We start from the raw sequence: 22,958 nt of genomic DNA, 5'->3' as shown, positions 1-22,958 counted from the left end.
GAGACTTCTTCTCAAAAAATAAAAAATAAATAAATAAAATAAAATAAATAAATTCAACTTACAAAAAGCATAACCACAAAATAAGAGGTTGATAAATATACCCCTACGAAAATTAAGAACCTCTGATAATTAAAATATATCAAGAAAAAAGTGAAAGGAGGATCACAAATACCTTAACAAAGGAACACATATTTGCAACATATATAACTTGCAAAAGATTAGTATCCAGAATATATAAAAAACTACAAATCTGGCTGGGCGCAGTGGCTTACACCTGTAATCCCAGCACTTTGGGAGGCCGAGGCAGGTGGATCACTTGATGTCAAGAGCTTGAGACCAGACTGGCTAACGTGGCGAAACCTCGTCTCTACTGAAAATACAAAATTAGCCGGGCATGGTGGTGCATGCCTATAGTCCCAGCTACACAGGAGGCTGAGCCAGGAGAATCATCTGAACCCAGGAGGTGGAGGCTGCAGTGAGCTGAGATCATGCCATTGCACTCTAGCCTGGGCGACAGAGCGAGACTCCGTCTCCCGCCCCCCAAAAAAACAAACTACAAATTGGCCAGGCATGGTGGTCCACGCCTATAATCCCAGCACTTTGGGAGGCTGAGGCAGGAGATCCCCTGAGGTCAGGAGTTAGAGACCAGCCTGGCCAACACGGTGAAAACCCGTCTCTACTAAAAACACAAAAATTAGCCAGGCATGGTGGTGGGCGCCTGTAATCCCAGCTACTCAGGAGGCTGAGACAGGAGAATCGCTTGAACCTGGGAGATGGAGTTTGCAGTGAGCCGAGACTGTGCCACTGCACTCCAGCCTGGGCAACAAAGCAAGACTCTATCTCAAAAAAACAAAAAACAAAACAAAAAAAACCACTACAAATCAATAAGAAAAACACAAGCAACTCAAATGATCAGGCATTTCCTAGAAGAGGAAATTAAAAAGGCTAATAAGCATATAAAAAGATGCTCAACTGCACTAGTAATTAGAGAAATGCCAAAAAAATCCACACGGAAAAACTATTGTATACCCACTAGATTGGCAAAAATTAAGAAGTCTAAAAATACAAGTGTTGGAGAGAATGTAGATCAATCAGTATTCAAATATTGATGAAAACTGGCCAGGCACAGTGGCTCATGCTTGTAATCCGAATACTTTGGGAGGCCGAGGCGGGCAGATCACCTGAGCTCAGGAGTTTGAGACCAGCCTGGCCAACATGGGGAAACCCTGTCTCTACTAAAAATACAAAAATTAGCCAGGCATGGTGGCGTGCGCCTGTAATCCCAGCTACTAAGGAAGCCGAGGCGGGAGAATCGCTTGAACCCGGGAGGCAGAGGTTTGGGTGAACTAAGATCGTGCCACTGCACTCCAGCCTAGGTGACAGAGCAAGACTCCACCTCAAACATAAATAAATAAATAAATAAATAAAACTTTAAAAAGTTGGTGAAAATTGAAAACAATTTGGCATTCTTTCTCAAAGCTGATTTCTTTTTTCTTTTTTTTTTAGACAGAGTCTTGCTGTGTCACCCAGGGTGGAGTGCAGTGTTGCAATCTCGGCTCACTGCAACCTCTGCCTCCAAGTTCAAGCAATTCTCCTGCCTCAGCCTCCTGAGTAGCTGGGATTACAGGCACGTGCCACCATGCCTGGCTAATTTTTTTGTATTTTTAGTAGAGATAGGGTTTCATCATGTTGGCCAGGCTAATCTCGAATTCCTGACTGCAAGTAATCCACCCACCTCAGCCTCCAAAGTGCTGGGATTAGGGGCGTGAGCCACCGTGCCCAGCCAAAGCTGATTTTTCTTTCTTTCTTTTTTTCTTTTTTGAGACAGAGTCTCGCTCTGTCGCCCAGGCTGGAGTGCAGTGGCGTGATCTTGGCTCACTGCAAACTCCGCCTCCCAGGTTCATGCCATTCTCCTGCCTCAGCCTCCCGAGTAGCTGGGACTACAGGCACCCCTCACCGCGCCCCGCTAATTTTTTATATTTTTAGTAGAGACGGAGTTTCACCATGTTAGCCAGGATGGTCTCGATCTCCTGACCTCGTGATCCACCCGCCTCGCTCTCCCAAAATGCTGGGATTACAGGCGTGAGCCATGTGCCCGGCCAGCAACAATGTTTATAATAGCAAAAAAAAAAAAAAAAAAAAGGAATTCATAAATGCGTCAACAGGAGAACAGACAAAGTATGATATATTTGGTATATTCACTCAGTAGCACTTTACCTTCCAGTGAAAACATATGAACTGTAGCCACATGGAACAATATGGCTAAATCCTGGAAATGTAATAGAGAGTGAAAAAGCAAGTATACAGTGCTAGAAGGCTACATATAATATCATTTTATTTATTTATTTATTGAGACAAGGTCTGGCTCCGTGGCCCAGGCTGGAGTGCAGTGGTGCAATCTCGACTCACTGCAGCCTCAGCCTTGCATGCTGAAGTGGTCCTCCCACCTCAGCCTCCAAGTAGCTAGGATTACAGGTGCGTGTCACCATGCCAGGCTAATTTTTGTATTTTTTGTAGAGACGGGGTTTTGCCACATTGCCCAAGCTGGTGTCCAACTCCTGGACTCAGGCAATCCACCCACCTCATCCTCCCAAAGGGCTGGGATTACAGGTGTGAGGCACTGCGCCTGGCCATATTTATTTATGTTTTAAGACCGTCTTGCTCTGTCACCCAGGTTGAAGAGCAATGGTGCAATCATAGCTCACTGCAGCCTCAACTTCTGGGGCTGAAGAGATCCTCCCATCTCAACCTCCCCAGCAGATGGGACCACAGGCATGTGCCACCACATGCGGCTTTTTTTTTTTTTTTTTTTTTTTGCAGAGACAGAGTCTTCCTATGTTGCCCAGGCTGGTCTTGAACTCCTGGGCTCAAATGATCCTTCTGCCTCAGCCTCCCAAAGTCCTGGGATTACAGGTATAAGCCGCCATGCCCAGCCAGTTATTTTTTTAGAGACAGAGTCTAGCTCTGTCGCCTATCTGGGAGTGCAGTGTTGAAATCATAGTTCACTGCTGCCTAGAACTCCTAGTCTCATGGGAATCCTCCTGCCTCAGCCTCCCGACCTGAGTAGCTGGGACTATGGGCGTGTGCCACCAGCCCAGCCAATTTTTGAAATTATTATTTTATAGAGGCTATGTTGCCCAGGCTAATTTTTTTAATTTTTGATTGATTTATTTATTTATTTTCGAGATGGAGTCTTGCTCTGTCACCCAGGCTGGAGTGCAGTGGCGCGATCTTGGCTCACTGCAACCTCCGCCTCCCAGGTTCAAACAATTCTCCTGCCTCAGCCTCCTGAGTAGCTGGGATTACAGGTGCCCGCCACCACACCCGGATAATTTTTGTATTTTTAGTAGAGATGGGGTTTCACCATGTTGGGCAGGCTGGTCTAGAACTCCTGACCTTGTGATCCGCCTGCCTCAGCCTCCTAAAGTGCTGGGATTACAGGTGTGAGCCACCACACCCATCCATTTTTATTTAATTTTTTAATTTTTTTTTATTTTTATTATTATTATTTTTTTTTGAGACAGAGTCTCGCTGTCACCCAGGCTGGAATGCAGTGGCACAATCTCGGCTCACTTCAACCTCTGCTTCCCAGGTTCAAGCGATTCTCCTGCCTAAGCCTCTCAAATAGCTGGGATTGCAAGCACGTGCCACTATGCCCAGCTAATTTTTGTATTTTTAGTAGAGACGGGGTTTCACCATGTTGGCCAGGTTGGTTTCAAACTCCTGACCTCGTGATCCGCCCACCTTGGCCTCCCTAAGTGTTGGGATTACAGGCGTGAGCCACCGTGCCCAGCCTAATTTTTATTTTTGGAGACAGTGTTTCGCTCTGTCTCCCAGACTGGAGGGCAGTGGTGCAATCATAGCTCACTGCAGCCTCAAACTCCTGAGCTCAAGCGATTCTCCCACCTCTGCTTCCTGAGTAGCTGGGACTACAAAACAAAAAACAAAAAAAAAACACCAGAGTTTTACTCTTGTCGCCCAGGCTGGAGTGCAATGGCACGATCTCGGCTCACTGCAACCTCTGCCTCCCAGGTTCAAGCGATTCTCCTGCCTCAGCCTCCCAAGTAGCTAGAATTACAGGCACCCACCACCATACCTGGCTAATTTTTGTATTTTTAGTAGAGACAGGTTTTCACCATATTGGCCAGGCTAAGTCTCGAACTTCTGACCTCAGGTGATCTGCCCACCTTGGCCTCCCAAATTGTTGGGATTACAGGTGTGAGCTACCGTGCCTGGCCTAATTTTTTAAATTTTTCATAGAGATGATGTTTTGCTATGTTGCCCAGACTGGTCTCAAACTCCTGAGGTCAAGTGATCTTCTCACTTTGGCCTCCCAAAGTGCTGGGATTACAGGTGTGAGCCACTGTACCTGCCCTATTTATTTTTTTGATTTACGAAAAAATGGAATGCTTCATGAATGTGCGTGTCATCCTTGTGGAGGGGCCATGCTAATCTCTGTGTCATTCCAATGTTAGTATACGTGTTGCCAAAGTGAGCAGTAGTAGTTTTTGTTTTTGTTTTGAGACGGAGGCTTGCTCTCGCCCAGTCTGGAGTGTAGTCTTGTGATCTCAGCTCACTGCAACCTCTACCTCCCTGGTTCAAGCGATTCTCCTGCCTCAGCCTCCCAAGTAGAGGGACTACAGGTGACCACCACCACGCACAGCTAATTTTTTTTATTTTTTTATTTTTAGTAGAGATGGGGTTTCCCCATGTTAGCTGGGCTGGTCTCGAACTCTTGACCTCAGGTGATTCACCTGCCTCAGCCTCCTAAAGTGCTGGACTTACAGGCGTGAGCCACCGTGCCTATCCATTTTTATTTTCTTTTATTTTTATTTATTTATTTGTTTATTTATTTATTTGTGTGTGTGTAACGGAGTCTTGCTCTGTCACCCAGGCTGGAGTGCAGTGGTGCAATCTCAGGTCACTGCAACCTCCGCCTCCCGGGTTCAAGCAATTCTCCTGCCTCAAAATCCCAAGTAGCTGGGATTACAGGCGCCCGCCACCACGCCCGGCTAATTTTTTGTATTTTTAGTAGAGACGGGGTTTCACCGTGTTAGCCAGGATGGTCTCAATCTCCTGACCTCATGATCCACCCGCCTCACTCTCCCAAAGTGCTGGGATTACAGGTGTGACCCACCGCATCTGGCCTATTTTTATTTTTAAAAATTTTTTAAAAATTTTTTTGTTTTTTAGATGGAGTCTCGCTGCCACCCAGGCTGGAATGCAGTGGCACAATCTTGGCTCACTGCAACCTCTGCTTCCCGGGTTCAAACGATTCTCCTGCTTCAGCCTCCCAAATAGTTGGGATTACAAGCACTCGCCACTATGCCCAGCTAATTTTTGTATTTTTAGTAGACGGGGTTTCATCATACTGGCCAGGCTGGTCTTGAGCTCCTGACCTCCTGATCCGCCCACCTCGGCCTCCCAAAGTGCTGGGATTACAGGCGTGCGCCACTGTGCCCAGCTGAAAACTATATTTTAAAAACAGGGGGCCAGGCATGGTGGCTCATGCCTGTAATCCCAGCACTTTGGGAGGCCGAGGCGGGTGGATCACCTGAAGTCAGGAGTTGAAGAACAGCCTGGCTAACATAGTGAAACCCTGTCTCTACTAAAAATACAAAAATTAGCTGGGTGTAGTGGCACACGCCTGTAGCTCAGGTACTTGGGAGGCTGAGGAAGGAGAATCACTTGAACCCAGGAGGTGGAATTTGCAGTAAGCAGAGATAGCGCCACTGCACTTCAGTCTGGGCGACAAGAGTGAAACTCTGTCTCAAAATAAAATAAAATAAAGTAGGCCAGGTGCAGTGGCTCACGCCTGTAATCCCAACACTTTGGGAGGCCGAGATGGGTGGATCGCCTGAAGTCAGGAGTTTCAGACCAGCCTGACCAACATGGAGAAACCCCGTCTCTACTAAAAATACAAAAATTAGCCGGACTGGTGTCTCGCGCCTGTAGTCCCAGCTACTTGGGAGGCTGAGGCAGGATAATTGCTTGAACGTGGGAGGTGGAGGTTGCAGTGAGCTGAGATCATGCCACTGCACTCCAGCCTGAGCAACAGAGCAAGACTCTATCTCAAAAAAATAAATAAAATAAAAATAAAAACAGGGGCTAGGAGCTGTGGCTCATGCCTGTAATCCTAGCACTTTGAGAGGCTAAGGTGTTAGGCCGGGTGAGGTAGCTCACACCTGTAATCCCAGAACTTTGGGAGGCCGAGGCGGGCGGATCATGAGGTCATGAGATCGAGACCATCCTGGCCAACATGGTGAAACCTTCTCTACAAAAAATACAAAAATTAGCCAGGCGTGATGGCATGCGCCTGTAATCCCAGCTACTCGGGAGGCTGAGGCAGGAGAATCGCTTGAACCCGGGAGGCAGAGGTTGCAGTGAGCCGAGATCGCGCCACTGCACTCCAGTCTGGCAGCAGAGTGAGACTCAGTCTCAAAAAAAAAAAAAAAAAAAAAAGAGGCTAAGGTGTTGAGTTGAGGCTAGGAGTTGGAGACCAGCCTAGACAACATAGTGAGACCCCCCACCTCTATAAAATAATAATTTAAAAATTAGCTGGGCTGGTGGTGCACACCTGTAGTCCCAGCTACTCTGGAGGCTAAGGCAGAAGGACGTGCTTGCACCCAGCAGTTCCAAGCAGCAGTGAACTATGATCGCACCACTGCACTCCAGCATGGGCGACACAGTGAGACCCTGTCTCAAAAAGAAAAAAAAGTAAATTACAAAAGTTAAAGTGTTTAAGCTGGGCGCGGTGGCTCACGCCTGTAATCTCAGCACTTTGGGAGGCCGAGGTGGGCGGATCATGAGGTCAGGAGATCGAGACCATCCTGGCTAACACGGTGAAACCCCATCTCTACTAAAAAATACAAAAAATTAGCCGGGCGTGGTGGCGGGCACCTGTAGTCCCAGCTACTTGGGAGGCCACTCCAGTCTGGGTGACAGAGCGAGACTCTGTCCCCCCCAAAAAAAGAAAAAAAGCTAAAGAGTTTAGATTTAAGTTGATACAGAAGAGAAAGAATTGGAGAAGTAGAGGAGATGGTGAATAGAGAGCATCTTCTTGGAAAGCTTTCCTGTAAAGGGAAGCAGAGAAGGGCAGAGGCTGGGGCTGGACAGCCAGTTGAGGAAGATATTTTAAGCTGGGAGTAATTACAGCGTGTTTGTGTGCTGCTGGCAATGATCAAGTAGGCAGGAGGACGGCTGCGCGCGGTGGCTCATGCCTGTAATGTCAGCACTTTGGGAGGCCGAGGCGGGTGGATCACGAGGTCAGGAGATCGAGACCATCCTGGCTAACACGGTGAAACCCAGTCTCTACTAAAAATACAAAAAATTAGCTGGGCGCGGTGGCGGGTGCCTGTAGTCCCAGCTACTCAGGAGGCTGAGGCAGGAGAACGGCGTGAACCTGGGAGGCAGAGCTTGCAGTGAGCCAAGATAGCGCCACTGCACTCCAGCCTGGGCGAAAGAGCGAGACTCTGTCTCAAAAAAAAAAAAAGTAGACAGGAGGAGAGTGATGCTGCAGGAGAGGGAGGGACATTTGCAGGAGTGATGACTTTGCGTGGGTGGCAGGGTTTGAGATTCCCCACAGTAGATGCAGTGGGGCTAAGGGTGTGCTGGTGGGAGTGGGGAAGTTTTCTCCTGCCTGTTTCTATTTTCTCAGAAAAGCAGCAAGCAAGATCATCAGCTGAGAGAGAGAAGAGTTCAGAAGAAGAATATTGGATATTTGAGGACAGAAAATAGAAATTCACCCTAAATGAGCCCAGTCGCGGTGGCTCACGCCTGTAATTCCAACACTTTGGGAAGCCAAGGTGGGAGGACTGCTTGAGCTCAAGAGTTCGAGACCAGCCTGGCCAACATGGCGAAACCCCGTCTCTGAAAACCAATAAATAAATTAAAAATGAGCCCAGAGATAGTGATGAAGATACCAGCAGAGCCAGAAACAGGACAAGGATGTATAGAGACTGTATAGAGACTGTAGAGTGTGCGTAGGTCCTCAAATTCATCTGAAGTCACATTTATCACTGTACTGTCTCCCTACCAGAGTGTAAGCTCCACCAAGACAGTGATGACTTCATTCTTGCTCTCCACTGTATCCCCAGCCATGGCACGGTACCTGGCATGTCACAGCATTTAAATGACCATATTTGTATGACCAGCCTGGACAACATGGCAAAATCTCATCTCTGCCAAAAAAAACAAACAAAAAACAAAAAATAAAAAACAACAACAACCACAAATTAGCCTGGCATGGTGGCACACACCTGTAGTCCCAGATACTTGGGGGCTGAGGTGGGAGGACTGCTTGAACCAGGAGGTCAAGGGTGCAGAGCCATGATTGTGCCACTACACTCCAGCCTGGGCGACAGAGTGAGACCCTGTCTCAAAAAAAAAAAAAAAAAAGTGGAAAGAATGAATGAATCAAGAATAATAGAAATAATTAATGACCCAAGGTCCTCAGTGTCAAAGGCACTTACACTGAACATGAATATTCACTTGATAAACTTGGTCCATGCCAGTGACATGAATTCACCTGGAGCATATCCTCAGGATGCTCTGAGGCTTAAGGGGCCCAGGATGTGGCAGGAGTTGCACACCTGACTCACATGGCCCCTTGGCCGGGTTCACATCCAGTGTGCCTTGTCTTTCCCCCACCACTGGGAGACACTAGGAGGACGGCTCACTCACTGCTGTTCTGACCTCAAATGAAGGGCTGTCAGGGACAGGCAAGCAAGAGGGCAGCTGCTGCAGATGCTGGTCAGAACAGCAGGCTTCCTTCCTTTCATAAGGCAGGAGCGCCAGGCTGACAACGGGTCACAATGCAGCAAATGAAGGAAGAGGATCTAAAGGGGTGTGGACATGAGCATGGGCTCAACCTGAAGCATTTGGCGTAGGGCAGAGATCAGCAGGGGGCAGGCAACTAGAGAGGAACGGCTGGAGGACAGCAGAGGAGAGAATTAAAAGAGTTCAGAGTGGGCAGGGGTCCCAGAAGAAGTTCATTAAGTGGTACATGTTGAGCATCTACTACATGCCAAGGCACTGCAGTAGGAGTCGGGATACACGGTAAACAAGACAAATAAGATCTTGGCTCTCTAATGTATAGGGGGGCAGGAGGGAGCAGACAGTAAATAGCAAACACATATAAGATCATTTCAGAAAGTGATGAGTCGGGCCGGGCGTGGCGGCTCACGCCTGTAATCCCAGCACTTTGGGAGGCCGAGGTGAGAGGATCACCTGAGGTCAGGAGTTCGAGACCAGCCTGGCCAACATGGTGAAACCCCGTCTCCACTAAAAATACAAAAATTAGCCAGGCATGGTGGTGTGCGCCTGTAATCCCAGCTATTTGGGAGGCTGAGGCAGGAGAATCGCTTGAACCTGGGAGGCAGAGGTTGCAGCGAGCCAAGATCGCACCATCGCACTCCAGCCTGGGCTGCAAGAGCAAAACTCCATCTCAATAAATAAATAAATAATAAATAAATAAATAAATAAATAGAAAGTGATGAGTTGGAAAGACAATGAAACATAATGAGGAAACAGAGTGGGGGCCACTTTAGATTTTGAGCAGGGATGAAGGAGCCAACCAGGTGAAGATGGGGAGAGGGGTGGCAAAACATTCCAGGAAGAGGGAATCAAAGGTGGAGGGGCCAGGTGCGGTGGCTCACACCTATAATCTCAGAACTTCGGGAGGCCAAGGCTGGTGGATCATTTGAGGTCAGGAGTTCAAGACCAGCCTGGCCAACATGGTGAAACCCTGTCTGTACAAAAAATACAAAAATTAGCAGGGCGGTAGTGGGCATTGCCAGAGGGGTGGGAGGGCTGGGAGGGCTGGAAGGCTCCCCCTGCATGTACACGCTAGCTACTTGGGAAGCTAAGGCAGGAGAATTGCTTGACCCTGGGAGGCAGAGGTTGCAGTAAACTGAGATCGTGCCATTGCACTCCAGCCTGGGCAACAGAGAGACACACTGTCTTGAGAAAAAAAAGTGCAGGGATGCTAAGAGAATGACTTCTGATGTTACAGAACAGCAAGTAGTCTGATCCAGCAGGAGCACTGTGTATGACGTGGGTACAGGCTGGTGGGCTTCTCCTTACAAGGAGTTCAGATTTATTCCAAGTGTAATGAAAAACCACTCGAATATTTTAAGCAGGGAAGAGCATGACATGGTTTTGATTTTTAAAATATTATCAATATAGCAAAAACTAGTTTGTAAAGACAAGGGCAAAAGCAGGGACCAATGAGGAAGCTACTATGATAATCTGGATGAGACATGATGGCTTAGACCAAGACTACAGCAATAAAGATAGAAGGAGATGAATTCGGGATATATTTTGGACACAGATCCCACAGGACTTGTTGGTGAATTAGATACAGGAAGAGAATCAGTGAAAAAAAGGGGAAAGGAGGGATGTTTCCTAGATTTTTAGCCTGAACAACTAGTAGTTGTCAAGCCCCAGGATGGGGATCACTGGGAGAAAAATGGATCGGGGGTGGGGGAATTCAAGACATCTATTTTAGTCACGTTAGCTTTGCGTGGCTATTAGACATCCAAGTGGAGATGTCAAGTAGGCTGTTGGATAAATGAGTCTGGCGCTCTGGATATAAATTTAGGACTCACTGACATTTACATAGTATTTAAGCCCTGGGACCGGATGAGATCACTGGACAGAGAATGTGGAAAGAGAGAATGGCCAAGGACTAAGCCCTAGGAGGCTCCAATATTTAGAGTCACCCGAGGAAGACTAAGAACAGTCAGTGAGGTTGGAGGGAAATGAGGAGAGTGTGGTGTCCTAGAAGTGCCCTGAGGAAAAACAGGGTAGTGTGGTAGAGACGGATGGGGTCCCGGCGGTGGGAGAAGAGGCAGGAGAGGCTACTTTTCATAGAGACGTTAGGGAAGGCCTCCCAGAAGGCGTTGGATCTAAGTGAGACTGGAATGGAAACAGTGAAAAGCCAGGGAAAAGGATTACAGACAGAGGGAACAGCAAAAGCAAAGGCCCTGGGGCAGGTTAAGCCTGTCTCCATCCAGGAACATCCACCAGGTCCCATGTGGCTGAAGCATAGAAATCTTTAGGAAAGGCAATCAGAGAGCCACCTAGGAGCCAGGTCATGTAGGGTCTTGTAAGTCACAGCAGGCAGTCTGGGTATTCCAGTGCTGGAAAAGCCCAGGAATTTCGACGTGATCCACTTAATGCATAGTAGCAGGGCCAGAGTGAAATAAAGGATCAAGCTGTGGGGATAATCCAAAGATGGTGCAAGGTCCTTCCTCGCCAGTCCTTTCCTCCACCCCTTGCCCCCAGCCTTGACCTCAGGCACTTTCCACAGCGGGCAAAACAAAGTTGGGGGACAGGCAGTGGTGACTCACGCCTGTAATCCCAGCACTTCGGGAAGCTGAGCGGGAAGGATCGCTTCAGCCCAGGCGTTCGGGACCAGGCTGGGCAACACAGCGAGACCCCATCTCTACGAAACACAATACAAAAGAACAAAGTTGGGAATGCAGAGCATTGAGTGACTCAGAATCTCGGAAACTGACTGAGGCGACCATGGGTGTCCCTGGAGTTGGGGTGAAGGAGGTGGGGAGACTGCCATCAGAACCCAGGGAACCAGACGGTCGCTGGACCCCGCCACCCTCTTCAGCTCTCTACCTGGGACATAGCCTGGCTTGACTCCTGCAGAGCGGCAGCAGGAGGGTTAAACCGTGCGTGGCCTCCGGCGCGGGGAGGGAGGCGGAGACGGAGCGGTCCCAGCCGCCGCGCCGAGCCCAGCCGAGCCGAGCCGAGCCGAGCCGAGGCGAGCATCTCCCACCGCCGCCGCCCCGCGCCCCGGGCGCCCGCCCCCCACCCGCTCCAGCGCCCTGCCGCGGGCCAAACCTCCCCACCATGCCCCGCACCCCGCCCGCTCCTGCGACCCCCCAGCCCCGCTCAGCCCCGAGCGCCCGCAGTCGTCGCGCCGCCGCGCCAAGCATGCAGGTGAGTGAGTGGGACCCCCACGCCCCCACCCACGGGGAGCCAGACCCTGCCCTTCCCGGCTCCGCGCCCTTCGCCTCCTGCCCCTCCCGACGCGGTCCCTCGCCCGGGACAAGGCCTCCAGCCTCCCAGCGCCCCTTCCCCGAAGGGCTCTCCATCCCTCCGCGGTCCTGGCTCGCTCCCGCCCTCCTTGGCGCAGCCGTCCCCGTCCCCGCGGCTGCCTCCATCCCGCCTCGGCTCGGCGGGCGGCTCCGCGCAGTCTCCTGCTTCGGGTCCCCAGTCCGCTCTCGGCGCTCCCTGCCTCGGAGTCCCTTCGCCGACCTCCTTTTCCTTGTCTCCCCCGACTCTCGCCGCTCTCCAGCCCTGTGCGGGGAGTGCGGGCCTGCGGGATGGGTGGGATGGGGGCCACGCTGGGGCTGGGGCCCGGCTCCCGCACGGCGAGGCTCCTGCCCCACCCCCAGCTCGTCTCCTGCGCACAACAGGTCGGTGAGAAGCTGGGAGAGGGGTGGGGGTGGCGCGCCAGCCCGGGGACTGCGGGCTTCCTGGAGGGGGCGGCTGAAGCTGTGCGGGGCCCAGGGGCTGGGTTGGCGTTGGCTGGGGGTGGGGATGCACAGGCGGAGGGGCGATAGTCCTAGAGTCAGCTGGCCACAGATGCGCCTGGGAGCCCTTCTCCGCTTCACTGGTTCGCTCTACACGCCTCGCTCCCTCCCTCTAGCTTTCTTCCTTTCCCCTCTCTCTCCCTTCTTCCCACCATGCATGCCCCCATCCCTATGTCTTTCGGTATCTCCACATCCCTTTACATTTGGGGGAGCGATTCCCAACTCCTCCATCTTTGCTGCTCCCGCCTCTGCTTCCCAGCCCCTTCCTCGCGTCATTTTTCCTTAAGCATTTATGTTCTCTCCTTTCCCACTTCCCTTCTCCCCATCCTGGGCTCTTGCCCCTTTTCTCCCATCCCCTTACTCTCCACTCCTCTGGCTGTCCTGCCTGGACCGCTCTCTCCTTCTCCTCCTGCCCCTTCTTCCCCTGTGCCTGTGACCCCTTCATCCTCTCCGTCTCCCCTCCCTGACCTTTTCTCTCATTCCTTCCTCCCTTCGGCATCCTCCACAGTTCGGGTCTTCTGTACCCACTCTCCTCCTCTCTTCCCAGTTCTCTCTTTTTCAGGACTGCCTGCTCTCTCTCACCCTGCACTCCAGGCCAGCTTCCTCTTCACATTTCTCCTCTCTCACTCTTAACCAGCCTTCCATCTCCCAGCCCTTCACCCCTTCCCATCTCTCCCACTGCCTACTTCCCCACTCCTTTCCCGTGACTTTCCCATCTTGTTCCCTTGTTGTTCTCTGGGAAGATTCAATGGGCAGATTTATTTATTTTATTTTTTGAGTCGGAGTCTCGCTCTTGTTGCCCAGACTGGAGTGCAATGGTGTCATCTCAGCTCACTGCAACCTCCGCCTCCCAGGTTCAAGGGATTCTCCTGCCTCAGCCCTCTGAATAGCTGGGATTGCAGGCGCCACCACCACCCCCGGCTAATTTTTGTATTTTTAGTAGACACCGGGTTTCACTATGTTGGCCAGGCTGGTCTCGAACTTCTGATCTCAGGTGATCCACCCGCCTTGGCTTCCCAAAGTGCTAGGATTACAGGCATGAGCCACTGCGTCTGGCCCATTGGGCAGATTTAGACCCAGAATCCACAGGACACCGGGTGTCCTATCTTCACTCCCTCTAGGGAGCCTGCCCCTCCTGGATCCACCACCCTCAGCTCTGAGAACATACCCTTTCTCTTTCAAAACCAACCATCCCGATTTTCCCAGGATTCTTTACCCAGGAGAGCCACATTTGAGGGGGTGGCTTCTTCCTGACTCCACCTCCCTTCAGAGGGCACCTATGCACTTGGATGATTAAACATTAAGAGCAAAAATTATATTCTGTAGTTTTTCTCCCACTCACCTCTCTCTGTCTCTTTCCTTCCATCCCTCCAGCTCTTCATTCCTTTCTCCTGAAGATGCAGACTCCTGGGGCTAATCATAAGACAAATGCCCGGCACTGCCAGAGGGGTGGGAGGGCTGGAAGGGCCCCCCTGCACGCACACACACTCACTGGCTTGCTCAGATTGACTTCCCCATCCCTCCCCCTACCCTCAGACTCCCTCCCTAGCGGTAGGTGCTCAAGGAATCACAAGGTTCTTGGCTCTAAATTAAGATCCAAGAAAAGCCTGGAGCTGTGGGCAGAGGAAGTGAGAAGAAAGGAAACCAGAGAAGCCAGAGTAGACCCTGGGGTGGAGAGGTAACAGGGACCTGAGAAGTTGTAGATGGGGCTGGGGTCTGATCAGGCAGCCACGCTGGAGTTTTTCCCCCAAAAGGATGCTAAGAAGCAGTGGATCCCGGGTGCAGCAGCATAGCTGGCAGCCAGGTGGCCTGGGAGGGCAGATGCGGGTAGAATTGGTGGATGAATTAGCTGCGGAAGTACACAGGGCAGGGCTGGGGTGTGACGGCCCCCTTTTCCTCCCAGTAAAGGCTGAAAATCTGGGTCACAGCTGAGGAAGACCTCAGACATGGAGTCCAGGATGTGGTAAGTTTGGCCCAGCAGAGGGAGCTTGGAGACCACATTCCTGGGGTCATGACTCCTTCCTTCCTAGACCCATCCCGGGCCTTCCCTCCTGAGGGCTGTCCTCCCCTGGAAGATGGGAAATGAGGCGAGTCTTCCCAAGGCCCACCTGCTTTCACAGGGAAACCTGGACGTTTCTGGTGTGAACCTGTCCTTCTCTCACATAGGCCCACAGTAGGCCTGTGTCTCAGCCACACTCTCTCCCTTCTTGCAGGCCTGCGCTGCTGCTGTCCCACCTCCTCCCTCTCTGGCCACTGCTGTTGCTGCCCCTCCCACCACCTGCTCAGGGCTCTTCATCCTCCCCTCGAACCCCACCAGCCCCGGCCCGCCCCCCGTGTGCCCGGGGAGGCCCCTCGGCCCCACGTCATGTGTGTGTGTGGGAGCGAGCACCTCCACCAAGCCGATCTCCTCGGGTCCCAAGATCACGTCGGCAAGTCCTACCTGGCACTGCACCCCCAGCCACCCCATCAGGCTTTGAGGAGGGGCCGCCCTCATCCCAGTACCCCTGGGCTATCGTGTGGGGTCCCACCGTGTCTCGAGAGGATGGAGGGGACCCCAACTCTGCCAATCCCGGATTTCTGGACTATGGTTTTGCAGCCCCTCATGGGCTTGCAACCCCACACCCCAACTCAGACTCCATGCGAGGCGATGGAGATGGGCTTATCCTTGGAGAGGCACCTGCCACCCTGCGGCCATTCCTGTTCGGGGGCCGTGGGGAAGGTGAGTGGGAAAGGCTGGGAGGGATATGACGGATGGGGAGGCTGGGTGAAGACACCAAGAGGCAGAAATAGAGGCCTTGTCTGTTAGCTCCTTCAACAAATGTGTCGGGCATTATACTGGCACAGGATGCAGAGATAAAGACACCCTCTCGGAGTTCAGGTCCGCTGGAGCAGACAGATATGAAAGGACTTGGAGAGGAGTCATCGTAATAAATGCTTTAATAGAGGCATGTGCAGCATGATTTATGAAAAAAGAGAAGTGAGGGTCTCCTCCTGCTTGGGGATCAGGACACCTTCAGAGAACTGACATTTGAGCTGGCCCTTGAAAAGACAGTGGGAGTATTCTGGGCAGAGAATGCCATGGATGAAGGGCACTACCCGGGAGACGTCTTGGCTCAGGGAGTGCTGATGGAGGAACAGGGCCTATGGTTTGGGAGTTGGGCCACGGCAGAGACTAGGACATCTCCACCCCTTAGTTTCCAGGCATAGTGATAGGTTCTCTCTGATCATGGGGCCTCATCCTCATCACATATACACATAAGATTTGGTGAAATACATTTGGGAAAGTGGAGGAAAAGAGCTGAAAACTCAGGGGAATGCTGGTGATAACAATAAAGAGTGAGGCTCCAGAGGGGCAGACAGTCGGCAGTGTGGATCCACACAGCAATGCCACTCCAGCCAACAGAGCCCCCAGCCGAGCCCCCAGCCCCTCTTGGCTCCTACCACCTCGGGGCTCCCTAAAACTTTCTTCCCACCCCAATCAGGTGTGGACCCCCAGCTCTATGTCACAATTACCATCTCCATCATCATTGTTCTCGTGGCCACTGGCATCATCTTCAAGTTCTGGTAAGCTGGGAGGAGGAGGGTGCTGGTGAATGGGGACGGAATGTTTGGCAGTCGAGGCTCCAGCCACGAGGGGCAGTGGCAGCAATTTTGCTGGGGGGTGGGTGGGAAATCCTGGATGAAGGCAAGACCTTGGGAAAAGATAATTAAGGATGTGGCTGGGGGAAGACGGTGAGAAATCAGGGCAGATTCTGTCTCCCAGGGAAATACAAGGATAAGGGAGGGCAGGGGAATTATTCCTGTGCATTGGGGGCTTTGGTGGGCCTCCCTTGCCCCTACTTCCTCCAAGACAGAGAAAGCTGACCCAGTCTGCAGAGCCCTTCTTAGGGTTGCGTGGGGGGAGCGAGAAAATCCGGAGCTTTCTTTGCACACATTTAATAATGGATCACTCAGTCCTTCACACTTTACTGAGAGAATCATTAGACTCAGGTGTCCAAGTCATCAGCTTGCTTTGAACTAGAACTAAACCTGCCAGTTGTCTGCTGAAGACAGAAATGACTCTTCTGGGCGTGCAGGGGAGAGGACATTGTGGTGGTGGGGAGGGGATATTAATTTTGTCGATCTGGATCAGGTTTGGAGGGTAAGGAGGTTTAGATTACCAAGCTCCCCTAGAGGGCAGGGGAAGTGATTTTATGGGCACAGAGTCCCAGGGGATTTAGTAGAGAGAACTGTTAAAGGCCAGTTTCTCTGCTATAAGATGGTGGGAGTGACTGGGCAAGGCTGGGGGTGACCACTGGTGCAGGCCCAGGATGGGGGCTGCTTGAGTGTGCAAGAGAACCTCTTTCCCTCTGGTACCCCAGCTGGGACCGCAGCCAGAAGCGGCGCAGACCGTCAGGGCAGCAAGGTGCCCTGAGGCAGGAGGAGAGCCAGCAGCCACTGACAGACCTGTCCCCGGCCGGAGTCACTGTGCTGGGGGCCTTCGGGGACTCGCCTACCCCCACCCCTGACCATGAGGAGCCCCGAGGGGGACCCCGGCCTGGGATGCCCCACCCCAAGGGGGCTCCAGCCTTCCAGTTGAACCGGTGAGGGCAGGGGCAATGGGATGGGAGGGCAAAGAGGGAAGGGAACTTAGGTCTTCAGAGCTGGGGTGGGGGTGCCCTCTGGGTGGGTGGTGAGGAGGCAGGCATGGCCTCCCACAGCCCCTGGCCCTCCCAAGGGGGCTGGACCAGCTCCTCTCTGGGAGGCACCCTTCCTTCTCCCAGTCTCTCAGGATCTGTGTCCTATTCTCTGCTGCCCATAACTCCAACTCTGCCCTCTTTGGTTTTTTTCTCGTGCCACCTTGTCTAAGACAACTCTGCCCTCTTAACCTTGATTCCCCCTCTTTGTCTTGAACTTCCCCTTCTATTCTGGCCTACCCCTTGGTTCCTGACTGTGCCCTTTCCCTCTTCCTCTCAGGATTCCCCTGGTGAATCTGTGATGCCCCCAATGTTGGGGTGCAGCCAAGCAGGAGGCCAAGGGGCTGGCACAGCCCCCATCCCACTGAGGGTGGGGCAGCTGTGGGGAGCTGGGGCCACAGGGGCTCCTGGCTCCTGCCCTTGCACACCACCCCGGAACACTCCCCAGCCCCAAGGGCAATCCTATCTGCTCGCCCTCCTGCAGGTGGGGGCCTCACATATCTGTGACTTCGGGTCCCTGTCCCCACCCTTGTGCACTCACATGAAAGCCTTGCACACTCAGCTCCATCTTCACAGGCCATTTGCACACGCTCCTGCACCCTCTCCCCGTCCACACCGCTCCGCTCAGCTGACTCATGTTCTCTCTTGTCTCACATTTGCACTCTCCTTCCCACATTCCGTGCTCAGCTCACTCAGTGGTCAGTGTTTCCTGCACACTTTACCTCTCATGTGCGTTTCCCGGCCTGATGTTGTGGTGTTGTGCGGCGTGCTCACTCTCTCCCTCATGAACACCCACTCACCTCGTTTCCGCAGCCCCTGCATGCTGCTCCAGAGGTGGGTGGGAGGTGAGCTGGGGGCTTCTTGTGCCCTCATTGGTCATGGTCTCATCCCATTCCACACCATTTGTTTCTCTGTCTCCCCATCTCACTCCAAGGGTGCCGGCATCACCCTGAGGGCTCCCCCTTGGGAATGGGGGTAGTGAGGCCCCAGACTTCACCCCCAGCCCACTGCTAAAATCTGTTTTCTGACAGATGGGTTTTGGGGAGTCGCCTGCTGCACTACACGAGAAAGGGACTCCCATTTGCCCTTCCCTTTCTCCTACAGTCCCTTTTGTCTTGTCTGTCCTGGCTGTCTGTGTGTGTGCCATTCTCTGAGCCAGTCCTCCCTTCCCAGCCTCCCTTTGGGCCTCCCTAACTCCACCTAGGCTGCCAGGGACCGGAGTCAGCTGGTTCAAGGCCATCAGGAGCTCTGCCTCCAAATCTACCCTTCCCTTCCTGGACTCCCTCCTGTCCCCTCCTTTCCTCCCCCCTTCCTTCCACTCTCCTTCCTTTTGCTTCCCCGCCCTTTCCCCCTCCTCAGGTTCTTCCCTGCTTCTCACTGGTTTTTCCACTTTCCTCCCTCCCATCTTCCCTGGCTCCTAGGCTGTGATATATATTTTTGTATTATCTCTTTCTTCTTCTTGTGGTGATCATCTTGAATTACTGTGGGATGTAAGTTTCAAAATTTTCAAATAAAGCCTTTGCAAGATACTCAAGTCCCCTGGTTCTGCCTTCTGACCCCCGTAGAGAGGAGGAGAGGGGGGTGGGCAGCTAGGAGGAGGTACAGGATGAGATGGGGACCCCCTCTAGACCTAAGTCACCTGCCCTCCTCTGACCTGGAGCTGGGGGCCAACTGGGGCTTTAACTTGGGACAAAATGGAAGGGAGCCATCCTGGCGAGGAGCAGTGGTACAAGAGAGAAACTAGAATAGAAATCGTGGCTCACTTATTCCTTGCCAGGGAGGGTCAAGGAGACCAAAAGAAGGGAGACAGAAGAAAAGGAAAGTTACATGGAAGGATAGGAGGTGGATCAAGGCGGAAGAGAGAGCTGGTAAGACAGATGGAGGGAGAAGGGGGAAAGAAGAGAAAAATGGAGCAATGGAGAAAAGATGAGAGGGAGCCAGCCATCCGAAAGAAGCTGCCCTGCTCGGTTTATTTTCAGCTTTGCTCCCTAACCTGCCCCCACCCACAGCTGCCCCCCAAAAGCTGTGCAGAATCAGAAGCCCTGTGGTTAACTCATTAGCTTTCCCTACTCTGCCCTCTCAGAGAGAGGCACTGCAGGGCTGTGGGGGTGGGATCAAGGGGTGTGTTTGGGGAGGGAATGCAGGCTGCCCGGCTGGGATCAGTCACCTCTCAGTCCCCAATTCTAGGTTTGGCTCTTGTAACAGCCCTGTGAAAACCCACACATCAGCCTCTCAGCTGTTGCTAGGCTCTATTGCTATGGTAACCACCCAGGTCCCATCTATCCCCCCTCCCCCAATCTGTGCCCCACTTGCTCCCTGGAAATGTGGTGGCCCCAGGGAGGACAGGGATGATGTAGTGTACAAAAGGGTGGCCTGGGCTGCCCTGGACTGGATATGCCCCCATGCATTTATCTTTCAAGCTAGGATAGGAATGTCTGTGTGTTGGTAGGTGTGTGCTTTAGGTGTTGGGAGCTGTACTGTGAGCTGAGGGAAGTGTGGCTGAGCCTGTGCAGCACATAATGGTGAGTGCCAGGAGGAGGCAGCGTATTTCTCAGGACTAGAGCAGCGTGTGCATTCAGGGCGTCACACTCCCTAAGAAAAGGACTGCTACAGGGGAAAGAAGCAGAGCTGGGCCAAGGATTGATGGTCAACTCAAAGCAAAGGTGCCAGGCAAACAAGCTTCTGAGGAGTCAACTCACTGGGGGCATGAAGATATCCCAGCAGGTGGCTGATGGGAGAGAGCGGGCTGGATAAAACCTGAGGGTACAGTATGAGGCATGGATGGTATACACTGTGGGCCGTGAGGGAGGGATCCAGATCCAAGGAGGGTGGGATAGGAAGCTTCATTAACCTTTCCTTCTTTCCCCACAGGAATCTAGTCCTTGTCAGGTGGGGGTGGGGAGAAGAGAGAAGCATTGGTACAGAAGGGGAAGGAGCTCAAGTGCCGGAGAGCACACTGGGCTCTCACCTTCAGCAAGGATCTCTCTTCAAAAGGACAGTGTGACCCGTGGCTCATCCATATGCAAAAGGCACACATGAAGGCCCCTAATGATGAGGGAATTAATTACTGCCTGATTAGACCGCTGTTTCTCTAAATTTAAATAAATTAAAATATACCAGCAAGATACTGGAAATCCTCACCTGTTCCCTCTCCCTAAATGTCCTCCTTTCCCCATGGAAAGTCAGATGGCAGGAAAGACAGAGGAAGGAGACTGTTTCAGACTCTGAACTGTACTAAAAAAATTCTCCCAAATGATATTGCACTGTCACGTTAGCCATGAAGAGTCATGAGGCCCTGGGGAGCAAACCCTAACTTTTCTCTGCTGTAGTTGAAACAGAGACTGTGGGGCTTTGAGAGGTCCTCAGAAAGCTGCAGCAGAGTCACTAACCAAGAACAAAACAATGGCCATGCTGCCCTTTTGGGAACTGGAAGGTTCTTCGAGGTCACACATCACAGGCACCACTGGAACCAGCGTCTCATCACCATCCTTTCTTTGCCTCCTGAGCTGTGCCTCAAATGACTCAGCCAGGCTTCTCTTAGCATTTTTCTGGAATGCTTGCCATTGTGGCTCAGACCAAACCAGGGAATGGGGAAGCCCCCAGGAGGAGGGAGGGATCTCCCAGGCACAGCTCAGGGTGTGGAAGTGATTCAAGATGGAAACAGTATGCCAGCTGGAGAACCCCAGGCTAAAATTAACAGCCCTCCTCCCCCTACGCCCCACATTTATTGTTCTAAAGCTTTTCCCTAAGGAGTTCAAAGCACTTGAAACTTGCTGCTTTTTTTTTGAGATGGAGTTTAGTTCTTGTTGCCCAGGCTGGAGTGCAATGGTGTGATCTTGGCTCACCACAACCTTCGCCTCCCAGGTTCAAGCGATTCTCCTGCCTCAACCTCCCAAGTAGCTGGGAAACTTCCTTCTTATAGCAAGGGCAGGAATAGGGCTGACGGAGACACTGAGACCCAGGAAGTGCCCATTAACGTAAACAGGAAAATAGCAGGAGAACCAGGATGTATAGCTATTACTATTTCCTGTTCCCACCTTTCAATAGCAGCCCCTGATGTGAAGGTTTCTTGAATCAGCAATCTCTAACCCACACAGCAATAGGTCTGGTCACATCTGAGCCCTTAAAATCCTTACTCTGCCAACTGTTGCTACTCAGTCAACAGAGACTGAGTGCTGAGCCCAAAAATGTGATAAAGGGAACAGACACTTTAAAAAAGATACAAACTACAATTACAATGAAATGCATCATCTATTTAAATATTTAAAGGTGTACTTTGTTACCTTCTTGCCTTGACCTTGGGGGAAAAAAATCACTTAAGCCTTTAGAGGCTTATTTTCATTATCTGTAAAATGGGCGTTATAATTATTTATGTTAAAGTTATTTTTTGCTGGGCGTGGTGGCTCACGCCTGTAATCCCAGCACTTTGGGAGGCCGAGACAGGTGGATCAGTTGAGGTTAGGAGTTCGAGACCAGTCTGGCCAACATGGTGAAATCCCGACTCCACTAAAGATACAAAAAATTAGCCAGGTGTGGTGCCGGGCGACTGTCATCCCAGCTGCTCAGGAGGCTGAGGCAGGAGAATCGCTTGAACCCAGGAGGCAGAGGTTGCAGTGAGCCGAGGTGGCGCCAATGCACTTCAGCCTGGGCAACAGGGTGACACTCTATCTTAAAAAAAAAAAAAAAAAAAAAGTTATTTTTCTCAGCAAGAGGCTCTTACCGTTAGTAGGAGAGACCTCAGTTCTCCTTAGAGCTGAGCCCAGGGGCATTCTGGCCAGGTCGGGGTGCACGCTTGTAACAGCATTCACTTGTTCAAACAACATATTCAGCATTTACTATATGCTCAGCGAAGCAACGTATTTCCTTCCATGAGGAGCTGACAATCTTGCTGAGGAATCACATATATGAAATAGTTAAAATATCAATAAAAGGTACGTATTAAATGCTATGGGAATTCAGAGGGACCATTACAGGTTGGAGCAATCAGGCAAGGCTTCCTAAAAGGGTTCATATTAGGTGTTCATAATGAACTATAGTTCATTTATACAACAAGAGTTTACAGACCACTTAACTGACGGGATATGAGGATACAGCAACGAACAATTCAGTCCTCGCTGTCCTGTAGCCAATATTTTAGTGGGGAGAGGTGGACAGCAAACAAATCAGGCAGTAATAAGTGCTATATTTAAAAGTAAAACAGGGTAAGGGGATAGAGATGTGGGTATGGGCAACAAGAAAAGACCAAAGTAAAGAAAGTAAGGGATGTGTCAGAGAGACAGATTTTGATGGCTGGGAGAAGTTCTAACTGGACCTAAGTAGGGACCTCAGAAAAACAAGAACATGTCCTAGTCCTTTCCCGGATATTCAAAGCATTGAGACATTCTTGGGGGTATCACAAAAAATAATGGTAATTTCCTACATCAGCTTATTCAACACCCAGAGGGAAGAGAAACAGGGTCCCAGCATCTGAAGAACCCACACCTCCTCTCCTACCTTGATGGATAATTCATGAACCTCTCGCGTTTCCACCCCCCGACCTTCCCCAGATGTCCCTTCCGGAAGCCCAGGGCCGCAGTCCTCCGGTTTCAGCTTTTGCCCTTAGCGGAACCCGCCTTCACTTCCGCTATAACGTCACATCCCCTCTACCTAGTCGCTGGGCAGAAGCTACTTCCGCCCCGGGTTATCGTAACTTCTGCCCTGAATATCTCGCAGCGCTAGCGGCGCCGGATGT

General features: G+C 51.6%; 1 protein-coding gene, 1 long non-coding RNA gene and 1 other non-coding gene across 9 annotated transcripts; 1 reads left to right on the top strand and 2 right to left on the bottom strand.

The window, feature by feature from the left end:
* Nucleotides 1-4,395: 4,395 nt before the first annotated feature.
* Nucleotides 4,396-4,499, bottom strand: LOC112135909 (U6 spliceosomal RNA). The gene has a single exon (XR_002917141.2). It is a non-coding gene; the product is annotated as a U6 spliceosomal RNA (small nuclear RNA).
* Nucleotides 4,500-11,720: 7,221 nt separating this feature from the next.
* PIANP (PILR alpha associated neural protein) lies at nt 11,721-21,844 on the top strand. 7 transcript variants are annotated; one of them, XM_054527890.2, is made up of 7 exons: nt 11,873-11,955; nt 14,455-14,514; nt 14,765-15,270; nt 16,034-16,115; nt 16,913-17,134; nt 19,005-19,095; nt 19,841-20,063. In XM_054527890.2, exons 2-7 carry the CDS (start codon nt 14,498-14,500, stop codon nt 19,979-19,981), a joined length of 1,059 nt encoding a protein of 352 aa, XP_054383865.1. In that variant the 5' UTR covers nt 11,873-11,955; nt 14,455-14,497; the 3' UTR covers nt 19,982-20,063. The 7 variants fall into 7 exon arrangements, with proteins under 7 accessions (XP_002822870.1, XP_024112683.1, XP_054383865.1 ...); XM_002822824.6 differs by lacking the exons at nt 19,005-19,095; nt 19,841-20,063 and adding an exon at nt 17,508-18,756 and having other exon boundaries at nt 11,721-11,955; XM_024256915.3 differs by having other exon boundaries at nt 11,871-11,955; nt 19,005-20,063.
* LOC112135796 (uncharacterized) lies at nt 15,471-22,950 on the bottom strand. The gene is made up of 2 exons (XR_010135638.1): nt 21,948-22,950; nt 15,471-16,243 (listed from the first exon to the last, which is right to left on the bottom strand). It is a non-coding gene; the product is annotated as an uncharacterized LOC112135796 (long non-coding RNA).
* Between the last annotated feature and the right edge of the window lie 8 nt (nt 22,951-22,958).

Source organism: Pongo abelii, chromosome 10, assembly GCF_028885655.2.
Source record: "Pongo abelii isolate AG06213 chromosome 10, NHGRI_mPonAbe1-v2.0_pri, whole genome shotgun sequence".
Classification (NCBI taxonomy): Eukaryota; Metazoa; Chordata; class Mammalia; order Primates; family Hominidae; genus Pongo; species Pongo abelii.
This window is presented reverse-complemented; position numbering and strand designations above follow the sequence as displayed.

Bases quoted from the DNA above. Each gene is read 5' to 3' on its own strand.
- PIANP (XM_024256915.3), top strand. The intron at 15,271-16,033 runs GTGAGTGGGAAA...CACCCCAATCAG, and splicing joins GTTCGGGGGCCGTGGGGAAG to GTGTGGACCCCCAGCTCTAT. The intron at 16,116-16,912 runs GTAAGCTGGGAG...CTGGTACCCCAG, and splicing joins GGCATCATCTTCAAGTTCTG to CTGGGACCGCAGCCAGAAGC.